This window comes from Anas platyrhynchos, chromosome 3 (assembly GCF_047663525.1).
Source record: "Anas platyrhynchos isolate ZD024472 breed Pekin duck chromosome 3, IASCAAS_PekinDuck_T2T, whole genome shotgun sequence".
Taxonomy (NCBI): Eukaryota; Metazoa; Chordata; class Aves; order Anseriformes; family Anatidae; genus Anas; species Anas platyrhynchos.
The window spans coordinates 37112909-37131182 of NC_092589.1; the positions used below are offsets into that span (position 1 = coordinate 37112909).

Below are 18274 nucleotides of genomic sequence, written 5' to 3' on the forward strand. Positions count from 1 at the left end.
GGGAAAGAAGCCATGGGTACATGATAGACAGCTGACTAATGGAGCCAACAACCACGTCCTTTCTTGGATTCAGATTTTAGATGCTGAGAGATTTCTGAACACATGTCCATACTGATCCTAATGATAAACCATGAGTCACTTTGGGGATTCAGTTTTTAATTACAGCAGTAGTTTTAAAGCAGAACAATACAAATGTGTCTTCTGTAACTTTTAAGATGTGACTGCATCATCAAAACCTTGTGTCATTACCCTCTATGGAGCACTAGAAAAGCAACTACGCATTTTTGCTCAGTAACTGGTCTTGAATCAACAGATCCACCTCAGAGAGGTGGAAGGCAAAAAACTAAAAAGGGCAATTTACCTGGAAATTTAAATGGGAATTATGAATCCCTTAACATCACTCACCTGTTGCTTGTCTCTTTTTGGGGGTGAAGCAGTCTAGTAATAGTTTTTTGAGCTCATCACCTGAGACAAATCATTTATTTTAAGGAAGTGGGACAGAGAAGCGTATATTTCATGTGTAAACCCTTCCAGTAATTCTCACTGAAGTGAACTAGTAAGTTAAAAACCGTGACAGAAAACTAAAACAGTGACCTACATAGAAGCATGGCTACCTTTTACATGCTTGACTGCACAAGCCTGACTTCCTCAAAAAGGAAAATCTACTGACACAACCCTATCTAAAACAGGAAGTGAGCTTTTATTAAATTTAGTTCTTTTTCTTCTTTAACCGAGTAGATACCATGCTGGAAAATGCCGATATTATGCAGCAGAGCACTTCTTTGACTATCAACTCTCATAGTCTGGCTCCAGTTTATAGGATAGCTACTCTTTTCTTTCCCCTGCTCTCTCTCCAGACCTCATCAGTCTGCTTTACCATACAAACCTCAATTCATCATCCTTCTAGTTCTACTTTTAGGGCTCTGTTGTTCTCTGTCATACAGCTAAGGTTCGGTTCTATTATTACTGCATGTCATTGTTTACAAGAATTTCTCAGTTACCTCAAAGTAAAGAGTTTTGAAGAGGTCTAGTCTATTAAAGAAAAAGCTTTATGGAGATTTTCTTTCTCTCTCTCCATGTCCACACACAGACAGCCTGAAAAGTTTACGTAACCTAAGCTCATTGGGCCTTCAGGCTGCCTCGGTCATCTGACATTAGACAGCAGCACAGCTGTTGTCAATATCAGGTGACAATGTGTAAGTGCCAATTTTTAATTGAAAACTTTAATTTTTCCCCAGAAACTGCCAGTTTTAACGTGGCAGGAAACGGTTATCCCTCCCCTTTCTACAGCCGCTGAGCAAATGTACAGCCTGCTCTTGAATGAGAAGAGTTCCAAGATGATGTTTGGTGAAACAGGACAGGATCCTTGGGGAACAAAAAATCCAAGCCCTAACAGCTGCTTGGATCTTTACTCTTCTCTCTTAAGCGGGAAATCATCTGCTTGTCACATGTTTAAGATGATTTTGAATCAAAGATTTAAATAAATGTTTATATTTACTGGCCTTGAAACCGATGTTTTACAACTGAAGTTAGCTATGTTAGCAAAACAGAGAAACCAAAAAACATGATGTAACAGTTCCCTAACAGCCCAGGAAACTTGAACAGGAACAAATACTGCAACAAATCGAAGGACAGATAAGCTGGAGTTCGGAAGGAAAGATGCTTAATTATTACCAGCTACCTTACATCCCAGCTACTTTTCAGGGGAAAATTACAACATCAGTTTAGCTTCATGAAAACAAAAAGAGAACCACGTTTCACCACCAACCTTCAGGTTCCCATCTGCTGTTATCCTCAGCCTATTGCAGGATCCACAGAAGTGCTCTGACATGGAGGTAATAAAGCTGATTTGTCCCTGGAAATGTGGCACTTTATAACTCTAAAGAAATGCAGGGGAGAAAAAAAAAGTTTATATTAGACTCCTCATTTTTAAAAGCTCCATGTGCCCGAAGACCAGAAGACACTTCATTGGTTCTAAGGTCACGCAAGACAAAAAAACAAAGTCAGCTTTGTCAGCCGTTCCAGCCTATTCTACCCTTTCCTTTCTCCTGGAAATTCATGTACTTGTTACATTTTCTCTTGTAGTTATCAACTGGTAGGTAATGCTAAAATGGATTTTCTTACTCAGATGAGACACAGATTCACACAGGCTAGAAATTCCCAATGTGCCACTGCACACTCCAAAGCAATGTTATTTCACTGAACAACTGGTTCATCAGGCTTATTAATGTTTATTCAGACACACAAACTTGGATTGCCAGAAGTTTCAAAAGCTGTGAATACAGGATATAATCCTGCCGTTCTTTATATCCGTCCAAGGCATCTAATGAACTCATTGTGTTTCTACAGGTAAAGATTATGACCAGTGTTTTAAGTAAGAGCCAAACCACATGCAGGCACTCATCCCACCAAAATCCCACAATTACTACACTCTATTTTTAAAAAAATTAGAAACAAAACAAAACAACTTTGCTTGTCACATACAAATACTGAACTTGTCAGAATTAAGTAATGTGGGGCAGGAAGAGGGGAAAGAGTAGGAGTGTATTTCATATGTTCTGTCTATCCCCACCTTGGCTGTACTGGAAGCTTCACAGGGCAATTTCTCCAATTCAGGCCATCGCTGTTTAATTGTATCAAGCATTTCTTTGTAGCTCACCATCTTCTTGAAGTTCCACTTATTGCCTAGAATTAACAAAACCAGCACTACTTTAGAATGTGGATTTTATTTTAATTAGAGAAGAACCACCTTTACATTTCTCCACAACTCTCAGTTTTCCCTGTAGGCATCCCAATCCCAAGTAATCCTGCTACTAATCCTTCTCCAACATACCCAGGGAAGATGCATAAACTGTAAAAGAAACAACATAAAACTTAAGGCAATTCCTAATTCCCCAAAGGAGCTCATCAAAACTTCTGGAGACAAGCCCAAGAAGTAAATAGCCCCAAGCGAATTCGCATATACCCACGGCACACCACATGCCACAAAGAATCTCAGAGAATTGTTTACCATCAAAGGGCATGTATTCTATGAACCGCACATCCAGGGGAAGATCCTTTGTGAACTCCACAAAGCCCAGCAGTTCATCCTCATTGAAGCCTCGCATAACCACACAGTTTACCTGCAGGAAAAGCAGACACCTGAAATTAGTGAGCAGAACATGACTTCCTTATATTTTACAGAAGGTTTTGTAGTCCTTGCAGAACACAAAGTAGATGGAAAGAACAATTTATTTTAAAAGAAAAGATCATGAGAGAAGTTGGAAGCACTGAAATGGTACAGGCAATTGTTTCTGTCAAACTCACCTTTAATTTTTTACATCCAATCTAACAATTTTTGCCATGCTAGTTAAAGCTACATAACACAGAGACTGTCTTAGCCATCTAATGCATGACAGTTTTGCTGTCTAAAATGACAGCTTCACTCCCTAGATCCACATTGTACAGCTTCTGTAAAAGCACTGTCAGGGGAGCTTCTATAGCACTCTTTTCGGCAGACCACAGGAAAATGTCCCAGACCAGGATAAATTCACAGAGCACTCTGCACTGATAGGCTGCAGGACAGCTATCTATGCCTCCCTCCAAAGGGAGGTTAAAACTGAGCTTTTTTCGCTATCCTCATGAATAGTCATAAAATCATAATGGCTGGAAAAGACCTCCAAGATCATCAAGAGCCTCAGGTCCTCTCCTCTTTATCTTATCTCCTTTATCTCTTCCCTGTTAGCAAGGCAGACAAGTGTAGAATGCCATCAGGCTTACAATCTTGCAGGAAAAGCCTAAAATCTAGTTTCATTTTAAATGCTTTGCATAGCTCTATAGCCTATGCCACTTACACATATTTGATCTTAAAAAACACTGGTGAAACAGAGGGGAACTACAGCTGCAGAACTGCAAACAGCTGAGTTAAGTGAAGTTTCACGTTACAGCTAAGCAGCTCTACCTGCACCCCCAAAGCAGAACTCCCTTTGCCTGTCTCTCTGGCACTCATCAGAGTCTGCTGTAAGCAGCTGAAGGAGATAAACTAGGAGAAAATTTATGTCTTTCTGCAGGGTTGTTTTCTGCCTGTTAACTCCCTTGGCAAAGTTCACAGCTGGGTCAGACAAGTGCCAACTCTACAGAGGGGGTAGGAGGAGGTAAGCACAGTGCAGGACCACCCTGGAGCCTGCAGCTAGGCAGTCAATGGGCTTTGTGGCAGTGTGAACCCATGTCCTCAGCTGCCTCAGGTAATATGAATTTCCCCATCACCTCGTGATGTGATCTTCAGACTTACCAAAAATTATTCAGAGAGGTGTAGGGGGGAACAAATTCCTCATCAGGTGAGCTGTAACTTTTATCACAAGTTACAGTAAAACAACAGTTCTAGAGTAAATAAACACTGCCTTTACCTTAACAGGATGGTAGCCAAGTTCAGTAGCTTTGTGGATTCCTTCCATTACCTTGTGAAAGCCTAAGATATAGAAGGGATAAGATCATTTTTCTTGTATAAAAACAGAACACAGAAGAAGGTAGAGGACAAAAGGATGACAAATAAAAAACAATCCAATTCAGAAGGTATTGCGTTAAAAGTACGATGAGCTGCAGAGAGACTTTCAGGGAAACACTCTCCCTCCCCTAATGGCTGCCAGTGTTACTATGGTCAAGTCAGTGAGATAATTTTTTTTTAACTAGGTATTTGTGTCAAAAATATTGGGATGCTTTTTTCCATCTTTGGACATCCATATATCATTAACATACGACTCTCCAGTCCCCCATACTTCAGCTTTGCCTTGTATTGTGTCCTTCTTAAAGGGAGTGGCAAACATTTGTGAATTGCCTCCAGATGCAATGAAGAAAGAATACTAAAGTCATGTTTATTTGATAATAATAGCACATGTGTCTTTGCTAAAACAACAGAATCTCACTGGTCTGAATCAGATACTTACACTGTTGCTAAGTGAATTTAAAAGGATCTTTCTAAAAGTGCACGTGGGGAGAAGCAGAGTTAGGAACAAACAAAAGCCCCCCAGTTCCCCATTCATCCCTACCTACAGATGAAATTGGTTTCCCAAAGCTACTGACGATCCTTTAGAGTTCACAAGCAGTGTTTTACAGGATCATCATTTTATGACTACTTCGAACATGTGGATTTGGTGACCACAATGTGTGGGGAGCATGGGTCAGAGCATTTAGGAAAGCAACTCAGTCGTCTTTTGGCCCTTGAAAACATATTAAATGTGTCAAGAGCTGCAGTGACTTCAAGGAATGAAGTGCCCAGACTCACACTACCCTTTAGCATGGTCTACACCTGTCAACTGCTCCCAGACACAGAGATAGAGTTAATTACGAGCAAGCACTTTCTCCCCCTACATGCACCTCCTACACAGGAAAGAAAAAAAGAAAAAAAAAAAGAAAAAAAAAGGAGGTATGTAATTTCACGATTCCAAAGGCCTTTAGGGAAACCTCTTAATCACCTCATTCATACCACACCTTCTGTCAACTTTAAAGTTAAGACCTTTCATTGAGATTATCACTTTTAGATTTGACATATCGCTCCTTCCCTGCTACGCTCACCAGCTGGCAGAGAAACAAGGTGATAGTAGCAAGAATGAAATGGAAAGCTGCTAACCATTGGGTACATTTCTGGTGAGTGGATGTGCACAGCTGTTAGTATTGTGTTTGTGAACATCTCTCCTAACCAGTTATGTACTAGACTGAGCACCCTTACTCTTTTACACTCCAACCTCAGGTGACAAACTACTGCATGAGACTGAGCAACTCCTCCCACAGCTGTAGCCTCCAACAGCAAATAAGTTTACATATGCTAACAAAGGGGCAGTATCTTTTCGAAGCTTGTGCTGATAATCCCTGTGCTGTTGTTATTCATATCTTTTTCTGGGTAGGTCCATCAGCCTCCTTCCTGTATCTCTTATCTAGTGGAAACTCAGGTTCTCTGGTGAGAAGATCATAGATTCAATAAAAATAGCTCACTTCATAATCTGTGTGTGCGTGATACTCGATGTGTTCCAGATCAGAACAAAAAGGAGAGACGTGCAGGTTTCACTTAACTGCTTCCTGGTTGGTAAAGATATTAAGCACGGACACAGGAAAACAGAAGACACTAATCACTTTATGAACAGGTCACAATGCTACTCCTGGATGCAAAAAGAGGTGAAGAGCAAGGAGGGGACAGTAAAGTAACTATTGCAAACAACTGTTTGATGTTATAACTTCTCACCCTTCTCCACCAACTAGTTGTTTTGCATGCACCCAGGAAGCCTGCAGCACTGGTGACAGCTTTCCTTCCAATTAAACAAGTTTGTGCACTGAATGTGGCATGAGAGATGACACCTTGCTGTAAACGCATCCCAGAGCCATGAATGGGATCAAAAAGCTCTGCAACAGCTCAGAAAATCTTATGTGCAACTTCAGGATTGCAGAAAGGTGAAACTGAAATCAACTAAAAAGGACAGAAAGCAATCACTAGCGAGCATCAAAAACCCCAAACAAGTAGGCACGTAAAGGTATGGAAGAAGACTACAGCTTGCAATGCATCCAAATTAATGTTCTAACCAGTTCAGTCTCTTACCACTTACTACTCTAGCACAAGAATGCTGTTTATAACAGCTGTCAAAAACCTCTACCAAAAAAACACTATTTTGATTAACAACCATTATGAGCTTGTTTCCACTAAAAGATTTAGGGAGCAGGGTAATTATTTAAAACAAAAAATTGATAGAGTAATAAGTAAATTTGTAACTGCGTTTCATATTTTAAAGTTAACTGTTTTCTATTTTTCTTTTTGGAAAGCTGTTAGGAGTTTATCTGTATTGCCATAAAGTACTTGATGAAGCTTCCCTTCTAGATCAAAATCCTTATGTGGTAATGGAATTGCAAACAGAATAAATCTGAAATATTTCAAAACTTGAGAGCAAAAATGAGTACTAGACGTCATTGTGTCAGGAAAGATTGTCCAGACACAGAAAAAGTTCTCAACATTTTGTTTCACAGTTCAACATTACAACCCACCCCGTGCTCCAGCCAATACAAATTTTCAGTATTTTCATCTTTTCAAATTTCTTCTGAACCATAACCTTAGCCAACTTTAGCACAGTTACAGTGCTTGCAAGCAGTATTCTGCAGAGATTCTTCACCACATCCAGAATTATCCCATGTGGGACAACACCTCCCAACATTTCATCCTTGCAAGAACAAAGGTTTCGAGACAATGTTTAATGATCTAATTACAGTAAAATATCATCTCATTTTCTTTGTACTGAACAAAAAGAGGGGACAGGCAGCGAAGCAGGTTAGACTGGCTTCGTGCAATGCCAAATACTTTTCATTTGTTCATCCCTTGGAATGTAGTAGATAGGGAATAGAAGAAATCTTATGGTCCTCTAACTTGCTTTCACTCATCAGTGATCTCTCTGATCATCTCACAGCTGTTCTCTATACCCCAACCATTTGGGAATAAAAGCAGGTGTAATGCAGGTCATCTGCATTAAAGATACAAAATCACAACCTTAGAATGAGTTTCCAGAGGAGCAGAAAAAATTATTTCAAGTTTCTTGAGTTCCTGGGTAGCTCCGCTTAGATGACACCTTTGCCTTCCACAGAAATTACCGGACTGTTGGAGTCTATGACCAGGAATCCCTCTCACCTTAATACAGCTATATCCTGAAGCCTCTGGAACTGCCACACGAGACAGGGTAGCACAGTACGGCAGACGCTTTATTCTCTGCTCATTCCATACTTGGAAATCTCCTATTAAATAAAAACCCTCAAAAACAATTAAAAATATTTTTACATAATTTCAGCCCTTAACAAAAGGAAAAAAAATATATAAAACCGCTCAGCAATGCTATTTTTTACCTGATCTTGATTTTTTTTTTTAAAAAGTATCTAGAGTCTATTTTCCTCTTTAAAAAATACTGACTCAGAAGTTTCCCTGTTCATTCTCTCTGCTATTTATGAGAGCATTTTCACTCTGTGTGGTTAGTCTTTTTTTCTTTAAAGAGGAGAAGAAGAGAACATTTATGTAAGTATTTGCCACTGCAGTAGCAATGAGGGGCCTGTTTCCAGTGAATGTCACAAATCAGGTAACATTCAAATGCAGAGGGCAGAGGAAAAGAGCACAGTTAACACCTGCTTTTGATTATCCCAGATATTTCTCTGCATGCCAATTATGCCATGACACAATCACATTAATAAAACAGCCTAAGCTGGAAGGATACTGTTCCAGTCAGATTTGTGAAAAGCAACACATTTCTGCACTGTGAAGTAGAAACCTGAAGAAGCGCTCCCAGAGAGACTGTAGACAAGAACCCCTTTCTACACCTGTCAGCAGAAATTCAATTTGATAGTGGAGTGATTCTGTGAAACGTTGGAATTACTTTTCACAGCGTCCCAGATTTGTTCAGCTCTTGCCACATACACTTAGCTTAGGTTATTGCACCATCTAGTGGCTACCTGGAAGTTTTGTCTGAATTACCAGTTCACAGAATGACAAAGTTGGATTATTACACAGAAACAGAATGATACAAGACTGTATCAGTTTTAGGCTGGAAAGAAGCCCAAACATTTACGACTGAACTTCATGAGGAACTTTAGGATTCATTTAAACAAGAATGGGTAACACTGGACACATCTAAGCATTTTTGAAACTGTGTCTGGAATTACTAGCTCAATCAGAGAGAAGTTACAAAGCTAGCAGCCCTCCTCAAATGAATGCAGGCAGTTTATTTTTAGTCCTATTAAAATGCAGTGCTGTAGGGAACACCACTAATCACAAATGAAACCACAGCTAGCACATCCCAATCATAACTTTCAGAAACTGCTGCTATTTGTGACAAAGGAATTAATTTTTGTGGCATATTAGTCCTTGGCTGCTACAGTGGGAAAACCTGATCTTTGAACAATGTTAGAGAACAGCGACATGAGACCAGCACAAGATTTGCAGAGTCCTCTTGATTTCCATTACTAACTGTTACTAAGCCAGTTACTGGCAGCTGTAGGCACAGTCCCACTGCCTGTTGGTGAGCTGAGTCTCTCTGCCTCTCCCAGCTCTGACTGAAAAGGCTCTGCCTCTCTAAGGGCTGTAGAAAGAAAGTCACCATCAAAATTGCTCATGGAGGTTGTTTTCCCTAGCCTCAAAATGGTAGTAACTCATCGCTCTCCCAGAACAACTGAGTGTGAAAGACAAACCAAGCAACTCACAACGTTACTATAAGTGTTAACAACATTGCCTTAGGTGACAAGCCTATACCTTTCCTCCGGACAATGAATTCATATTTAGCTGGGACCAAAGTATCCAGGCTAATGTTAACGGCATTCACGCCTGCCTCCTTCAGTCGGGGCAGCAGTCTGGCTAAGTTGATCCCGTTGGTTGTGATGGCAATGGTTTTCAGCCCTTCTAGCTTGTTCAGTTGACCTAGGAAAACAAAACATGAAGAAAAATAACAGGAACACTTTAGAAAAAGTATTAATTCAACTGTAAGATACATGGGAAAAATCCAGAAGAGTTATGAAACAAAAGAATTCACTGAGGGTGTGTGGAAACCAAGGACACCAGCATTTTAGCCTTCGTCCAGCTGTGCTGGTTTTAAGAGATCCATTTTAACACAAACCCATTTCAGAAGGTATAAATGACAGCAGTTTGTAGTAAGCAAAACTGATTATAAAGAACTTTGAAAATGCATGCTAATTTTGTTTTGTTTCTTAAACACCTACTTTAGTGTTAGAAAGCCTCTGATCTCCTTTTTCACCTTTTCCTCAATCTAGCCTTGCAAACTGAATTCTGTGCTCTGTAATAATAATAATAATAATTATAATAAGCCATCCCTTTCACACCTGGCACCTGCAACTAGCTGCATTTATGTAGCAACATTTAACCTGTTATGCTTCAGAAAAGTAAGTCCTAACCTAGAGGCAGCTGCCAGCAGTAGTGACTTCAAACTGCCGAAAGAAATAGCATCTATACCCCCAACCAGACAAAAAAAAGGCCAGCATATCAGACTGTTACAGACTATCTGATGCAACATCCAGTGGACAAAAGCACCTTGACAACTGAAATCTTTCCATTACACACTGACGCACGCCAGCCAGCTGAAGAGGGCTAATGCAAGACACTCAAAACAAAATAAAACCACAAAAGAAACAGTTAACAGCATGAGATTAAAAAATAGCTGCCTCCTCATAAACTAGATGAGGAAATCCTCAGCATATCAGATTTCCAGAAGGCAGCCTTTCAAACCCCAGTTATCAGTATAAGAACTAATAGGAAAAAAAAAAAAAAGTCCTAAACCTCATAAACCACTCACAGAAGCATAACCAAAGCAGTCATTTTCTTTTCTTATTTTCCCTCCTCCTTCCTTCTCTCATAGTGCCAACTCTAATTACATGAAAAATATTTTAAGAACCCTGTTCTTGGGGCAGCTTTAGTTACAACGCAAATATTTCACAGTCCCTTCTTCACTGCCTATTTTACCTCTATTTGTTCATGTTGATAAGGGTTTTACTTCTGCTTTATTTCATTTCCCAGCTGCTCTTGAAAACATTCAACCTAAGTTCAGTCCAGAACTCTGGAACGGGACAAACAGGATAACACCAAGGATGCTGAAGCATACATCAGCAGCATTTTGCATCATGATTAAAAGCCCTGTAAAGATATCTAGAACCTAATATCGTAACAGAAGAGCAGACTTTACTGAGAACTGATTTTTTCTGGCATGCTTCTATTCACCTCACAAAATCCTCCCTATTGACCAAGAATAACCTTCTCCTGGAAGATAAGTGCTATTGGCCTAAGTTTGCAAAAAAATCATTTAACGCTAGCTAACATTAAGCAGGCTTGTCTTTCTGACAGCATGGGATACACTCTGCAGTCAGGGGAAAGGACATGAACACCACTACTTTTATTTACAGCCTCAGAACATACAAAATACTTAAACTCCTAAGAGAGAAGAAAAAACTAGCTGCCATACAGGCTTCACTGCTAGAAATGTAAAATGCATAAAGGCATAGAATAAAACTGAACCCATACTGCAGCCTTAAAATGGAAAACTAAAAAAAAAAAAAAAAAAAAAGCATGAACTCTTTAGGTCACTTAGTGCAGGCAGCAGCTCTCATCAATGCATTTTCTTCCTCCCATGCCAGGATGAGATACAGGATGAGGCATTGGAAATACTCTAATATGTAGAACCATCTGTAATAATTTGGATAGAACCCAACTATAAGAAACTGGAGATGGAGACTTAGAGCTGTGACCAACAGATGAAAATGAACCAGTCAGTACACTGTTTAGATAAGTGGAACACCTGCAGGTTTTTTTTTTTTATTGTTGTTGTCTTCTAATTTCAAAATGGATTAAAGAGGTTTCATAATGTTGTAACTCACCTTTTACCTGTTTAAGTCTTGAGTGCTTTAGCAACAATCAGCATAAGCAAATGCAATTGATAAAACTATCAAGTAAAACAGGAAACAGAACAGATGCTGTAATTCAATAGCATGAAGATAAAAACTTATTTGTGCAGCTCAAGCCATCAAATAAAGCCCTTTACATTTACATTTTCGGTTAAAATCAGAAGCATCTCCTTAAATACATGAGTTTCTTATATGTTCTCCTCCAGCAGTTTATTCAATTATATTTCTCCTGACTGAGCCCAGAAAAGGTATTTTTATCTCCTAATACGTGCATTAACAAATCTACCCTGCACAGCATCACTCTGGAAATATGTATGCTGCTATAAAAAGCCCGCCCTGGAAAATGATTTTGTCAGTGGAGAGCTGCACTTCTCAGATGATAATAAACAGCTCTCACAGGTTAAGCCCAGCGCTAATTTAAGTTTAGAGTACCCCAAAGGAGATGGATTCCATATTCCATTATCAGCCGCTTCAGAAAAGCCTCAAACAAATGTACGTGGTTTTGGCAGTCACTAGGAAGTGATAGGGCTTTCAGCAAGCGTTAGCTGCTGAGTCAGAGCTTATGTATGTGCACACAGTAAAAGGTGACTTGCAATAATCTAAAGGAATTGTAGATGGCCTCTCAATGGCCTCGTCTCCTATAGTACCTTCAAATAACTTTTGCTCACTGAAACAATAGCAACAAAAAGCTGGAGTCTGAGAATTAGGAAAATATGGTAGTAATAACCTAGTATTAATATTCATGAGCTTTATCAGTGTTCCACACATCATTTATGTTTAAGAGATGCTTGCTGAGAACAAACCTAGCTTAAATCTCAATGCAATTCACCACCTGAGGCATTGTGGCTATCTTCCATAAACCATCTGCAATGTCAGACATGGCTGGGACTTGAGTATCCAAACTAGGAAACATCAGAAACAAGTCAATAACGCAATTTTGAAACCTTCAGTTTTTACAGTCTAATGTATGCTTTTGGACAATAAACCCTTGAGTCTTAGGCTGTTTTAGATATCTTATTTCGTGTTCATATGTATGTAATATTGTTATACAGAGTTGAAAGTAAATCAATTGACATGTGAACACTCATTTTAATGACAATTTAGAGTGAAATCATCAGTGATTTTGCTACTACAATCTTATCATAGCTAAGTTTTGGTTTTTAACTATTCTGGGATTCTAAAGCTGACGTTCCACAAGTTTGAACATTTTCCTGTATGATATTAATAAATGAAAACCACAGTAAGCAATTGCTAACCATTTTTTCCGATATTGTGGACCTTCAGATTTTCAAAACTGTTATCATTTGACACCATTTACTAGGTAAACTACTTTCATACAAGAGCATTTAGGCTGGAGTTAGAGGGCCATCACTTATGGCAAATGCTAACAGTTTTCAACAAGCCTCTAGGAGGAGCAATTCAACTCCAACATACATTAACAGCATAGAATGTTTTGCACTTCTTGGCACTCCAATAAAAAAGAAATGTAGGTCAGAGCCATGAAAAGCTGCAAACAGACTTGCGTGTGCCAAAATTCTATACGCTGATCTTATCAGCAAGCTTGCTGAAGTCAGAAAGACCTGACCAGGGTAATGACACCTTAACAATGGAGACATATTTCAAAGAGTTATAAAACAAACAAACAACAAATAGTCCTGCAAGGGCAAGTCGACATTAAGCAAGGTGGTTGGAAATATGGGCAGTACAGCACAGCATCATGAAAATTAACAGCACCACCCCAGGTTCTATTAACATTTTCAATCTCAGACTGTTTCAGAAAACCTGAAGAATTCAAATTCTTGACAATAGTGTTTGGATCTTAAGCCCAGCAGTTTCTTCCTATGTAACTAGAAGTAGGATTTTTAGAGTACAGTAGAACCGTGTAATCCGCTACAGCTCATATTTTAGACTAAATACTGAATTCGAAGACACTCATGGAATCACTAGATAAAACAATGCAGAACTTCTGATTGTGCCTCAGCCTCCTTCTATGTCAGTCAAGTTTTTCCTACCAGCCTGTTAAAGGAATCACAAATGCTATAATTCTGCTAGCCCTGAATCAGCACAATTTTTGCTTCTTCAGTTCTTACCCAAGAACCAGAAAGCACAAAGTATAGAGACAGCTTTTGGCCTGCAGCAGTAGCTCATTTAATGAATATACTGCCAAGAAAAGTCCTCCTAGAGAAGCACAGCTCTTGCCACTTGGGCACAGAATGGATCAAACATTTTTGTTTGCTGCTTGCAGTACACTGCAACAACCTCAGGTTATAAAATAAGGCATTTATTTCTTGAGATAATATTACAAAGCAGAGATCTTCAGAGCTTGAGATGCTCACTTCTGGTACAATTTTGTAATTATCTTGTGATAATATGGCTTCAATAAAACTGCATTCTTCAAATCTTGCAGGAAGCATTTTTGGAATTGTTTTGCCTCAGTGATTTTTCCCCTAGCTGTTAGACGTGATCTATTTAGTTTTGACAACTTACTCTTGATCCCAAACGTGCACCATAGAACACAGTTGTAGAAGAGAGGAAGCGTATATAGACTTTATTTTCTAAGTTTTTAACATGGCTGAGAAAAAAACAGCCATAATACAAACTCATTACAGAAGAAACTAATGCAACAGTACAATCATCTTAACATCCATTACCTTTACCTCAAGCTGACTAATTTCCTCTCATCTGTTAATAAAATGACCACTAGGATTCTGTCAGAGTTCAACTGTGAACAAGAACACAGGCAGAATAATTAAAGTCCAGTGGTTCAAAAAGATCTGTCTCCCTCCTTTAGCCATAAAAATAAGTCTTTGAAAATGCTATCACTGCAGTAAAATAAATAAAACAAGCTTTTGATCGTTCCAATATCAATGGTTCAGAATTGTAGCAATGACAGAATTATATTGCATCCAACTGGCTACTCAAAGTACACCTTCAACATCGGAGTGGTAGTGTTCAGTATAAAAAGCCATCAGCTACTGCTGATAAATCAAGAAGGCACAAGCACTAGCAAAGAAAACTGCACTAAATAGACAATGGTATTGATTTCAATTTGTTTTCATACCAACACTATTAATAAAGCTTTTTTAGCTGGATGTAATTTTATGAGTCTGCTTCCCTTTTGGCTAGAAAAAGATGGCTAAAATAATTACACCTTTTATTGCGAGAAACACAAGCACCATACTTCTTAAAAGGCGCACAGAACTCTCAATCCTAAATACAAATAATTTATCATGTATGGACTAAATATCCAAGAGGATGCTATTAAACAGAGTTCCAAAAAAGTGAAGTTAGTACAGGTTTGGGACTCCTCACAACTGAGATTCAAGCATAGCTCAAGCCAGCTCACTCCAGCCATGCTTTTTCCAGCTCTCTATATAACACTGCTCTGAATAAAACAGGGCAGGAACAGAGACCAAGTATTGCATGCAGCAAAGTCCAGTCTATCAGTAGGAACTCTACGTTTCTCAAGATCTTCACATTTCGCGAACCCCTCCTTAAATTCAGCACTTATAGGAGTATACTTGCAGAAACAAAAGTTCCACTGCCAACAATACAGCAAAGCACACCTACCATCATAGCTGTAATCTAATACATTACTACTACACCAAGCTGTTGTAATGTCCGTAATATACGATACTTTGGACAAGTTAAAAAGCAACTGGCTTGAGATAAAAGCTGACGCAGTCAATCAACACAAGATAAATCAAAAGGAGATGGACTTCAAAGTTTTATCCAGTAATTTATCTTCCATTGAAGCACACATTCTTATCAATAGCTATAAAATATAACTATATAAAAATATAGCTAAAAAAAATAACTACAAAAGCTCAGACATTCCTGCCATTCCTGACTAAACACAGATGAGCAAGTGACATCAAAAAACAAACAAAACAAAAAAGAACCTGTTTTGTCCTCTAGTTTGTAAAAAAGTATCACCTCTTCCCCCATCAGGACCTGGTCGAATCAGTTCTTGATTTTTCACCCCTACACTGCATAACTGCAAGGTGTTCTAATAAATGTTGAATATGAACGCAATGCACAAGTTCAGCTGTTACATTATGAAGTGACAAGAGACAAGTTTTATCCAAGCAAAAGAGCAGAATTGGACGTTTTCTAATGGGAACTACCTTACATTTCACAGTGTTGGGAAAAATCATCACCACTTCACATATACTCTTCAGGTTGTGGGACTGTATTAGTAGATATTTATTGGTGTATAAGCAGAGGACTATATAGCAAGCCACTTTGAAATACGGCTTATTTATTTGGAACTCACCTACAATATCAACCACATCAGGTCGGATAAGTGGCTCTCCTCCCGTCAGACGGATCTTCTCCACACCTTCTTTCACAAACAGTCTGGCTAGGGTGATTATCTCCTGAGCAGTAAGTAGCTCTGATTTTGGAGTCAGCTGAACACCTTCCTCTGGCATACAATACTGACCTGAAAGAAAGAATACAGAAATGCATGTCAAAAATATTCAGCAGCAGTCAATTTAACACTGATATGCAAAACGCACAAACTGTGACTACCTTTAACGGATGTCATCTGACTCTGCCTTTCCTAAATACAGATAAGACCATACACCGGATCTTACAAGCAATTTCCTTGTTTCAAAAGAAAGCTCAAGACTCATTTGATGGGTCTTTAAATTGAAATAGACCCACTTCAAAGGAAAAGCTAACCTTATTTCTATTGTACCTGCATTCAGACAGACACCAGTCTGACCTGCCAAAATGGGAACATTGCTGCAGACTTTGTCGATGTAATTGTGGGACTGTCTAGGTATGAGCTCTCATGCTTATCACATACTTTAAATATGGTATACAAACAGCCATGAACACTATCATCCAAACCATGCCAAGTCTGACGAAAGACCCGCCTCCGGCAGATCCTGAGGCTTGCTCCTATCAGCAGTTCAACATGAATCGGTTTCTAATTATCTTGTATCATTGTTTTGCCAAGATGAGGAACATAACACAGGGCTAATACAGCAATTAGTATTCTAACTCAATTCTTGGCATTTGCACAATGTTTCTGTCTACTGGTGCCTAAGAGATTTATGCAAAAAAGCAGACACTTACACCTGAGGTTGCATTTCTCTGTCAAAGAAATTCGCAAGTAGTTGTGCTGACGCCCGAAGCTGTCTGTCAAAAAAGCAGAGAAGGGAGCAGCATGTTCTAGTAGAAAACGTCCTCTTCCTGAGCTTTGAAGTTCCTGTATGAAAAGAAAGAGCTAAACATTTGAATAGCTATCCTTATTACAAACTTGATGTATAAATATTAACTTTGAACTCAAATGATAATTATTATCCAATTCCCTCCTCCCCTCAGTCAGGACAGCAGCACAAGAAAAAAAAACACACAATGTTTTCTCTTCATGGGCAAACCCAGATATTCAGTGATTAATTTTTACACCCTACTTAATTCCATACAATAGTACTAGAAATTTTCCCTGTACATTTTAAGATATAGCCACTTTGCCACAGGTGCTTTAGGCTTTTTGTGCAGAAGAGAAGGTAGCTTTTTCAATCACTTGTCTCTTCACTTGCTAGAACCAATGATCCAGGAACCCTGCTAGCAGGAACCACCTTCACAGTGACCTTGTTAATCACACACAAAAACACACAAACAAACAAAACCACACAAAAACACTGAATAGCTAGCTAAGAAAATCAGTGGAGAGACAAAGGATTCCTGGAAGTACAGTGAACTTCATCTCCAGTGACAAAGCACCTACCAAACCATTTTTGGATACAGTGGTGTACAAAATGCTATGAAAAAAAATAAACATGAAGGTAAAAATTCAGCCACAGAATTGCACCTCCAGTCAAAATCATGCTTGCTAGTCTTGATAATCACAGTCGGTAAAGGGTTAAATAAAGCTTTGACAAAAATCTAAGATGAAGAAGGAGGAGCTGGACAAAATGACGCATTAGCTAGTATTGACACTGCTTAACTGAGCAAAACTCGTAATTTCCATCTGGAACAAAACAGACCTGTGATATGTCCAACCACACTAAAATTGGCAATATGGGGCAATGCCAAGGGACTGGGCAGAAACAAACACAGCCGTGGCCATCACCTCCCTGGCTCTGGTCATCATCAGTAGCAACCACAGGAGTCCATCCCGCAGAGTGGTCAGAAATAGCCCCAACGGTCAGCTATAACATTAAATAACCCTGGTAACTTCCCTCAAAATATTTTATTATGCAAGTATTTCTAAGAGTTGGGGTGGGTGGAAGGCAGAGGACACCCATGGTGAGCACACAGGCCGGTCAGCAAAGGTCACCTGGGGAGAAGGCTCAAGTTCAGCCACCGGCAGCTGAAGCAATGTTGACTCCAGCTGAGCCAACACCACGGCTGCTGTTGACCTTACACCAGAAGCAGTCTTTCTTGGCAGCACAATCATCCCACCAGCCTTTAAACAATTTACTACGCTTCTTGATCCAAATGGGTTTGTGGTTAGATAAGAAGATCTCTAAGAATAACTTTGGCCACGGAAGGGCTAGAGAAGATAAAGAAGACACAAAATGGCTGATCTCAGAGCCCAGAACACATCTGCTCAACCCTGATAAAACAGCGGTTCTAGTTTCCAAGTAATTGCTCTTCTGCCAGAAGAAAAATCTCCTTCAGTTTCTGTTTCGCAACAACCACAACTGGAGACCTCCGAGTGGTTAAAACTCAGTCCTCCATAGGCCCAGCCTTCCCTCCTCTGCAGTACCAGAGATGTCAGTGACAACAGCTGTAAAAATTGGTCAACCCTCAGGCATGCACACTGCTCACACGTTCATAGTCTAAGACATACACACGAGGTGGTAGGTGAACTACTGCACAGGAATCTTTTCACACGTGCACAGGCAGAACAATTCAT

The 18274-nt window shown here is 39.4% G+C and overlaps 1 protein-coding gene across 3 annotated transcripts in view; it reads right to left on the minus strand.

Moving 5' to 3' along the window:
* MOCS1 (molybdenum cofactor synthesis 1) overlaps nucleotides 1–18274 on the minus strand; it is a 32215-nt gene that overhangs the window by 9508 nt on the left and 4433 nt on the right. For all 3 annotated transcript variants that reach the window (XM_027454044.3, XM_027454045.3, XM_027454043.3), the window contains 7 exons: nucleotides 16486–16618; nucleotides 15677–15844; nucleotides 9245–9409; nucleotides 4386–4447; nucleotides 3011–3122; nucleotides 2573–2685; nucleotides 1769–1879 (listed from right to left, as the gene is read on the minus strand). In XM_027454044.3, coding sequence (XP_027309845.3) covers nucleotides 1769–1879; nucleotides 2573–2685; nucleotides 3011–3122; nucleotides 4386–4447; nucleotides 9245–9409; nucleotides 15677–15844; nucleotides 16486–16618 — 864 coding nt within the window. Of the gene's footprint in view, nucleotides 1–1768; nucleotides 1880–2572; nucleotides 2686–3010; nucleotides 3123–4385; nucleotides 4448–9244; nucleotides 9410–15676; nucleotides 15845–16485; nucleotides 16619–18274 lie in introns of those variants that run through there.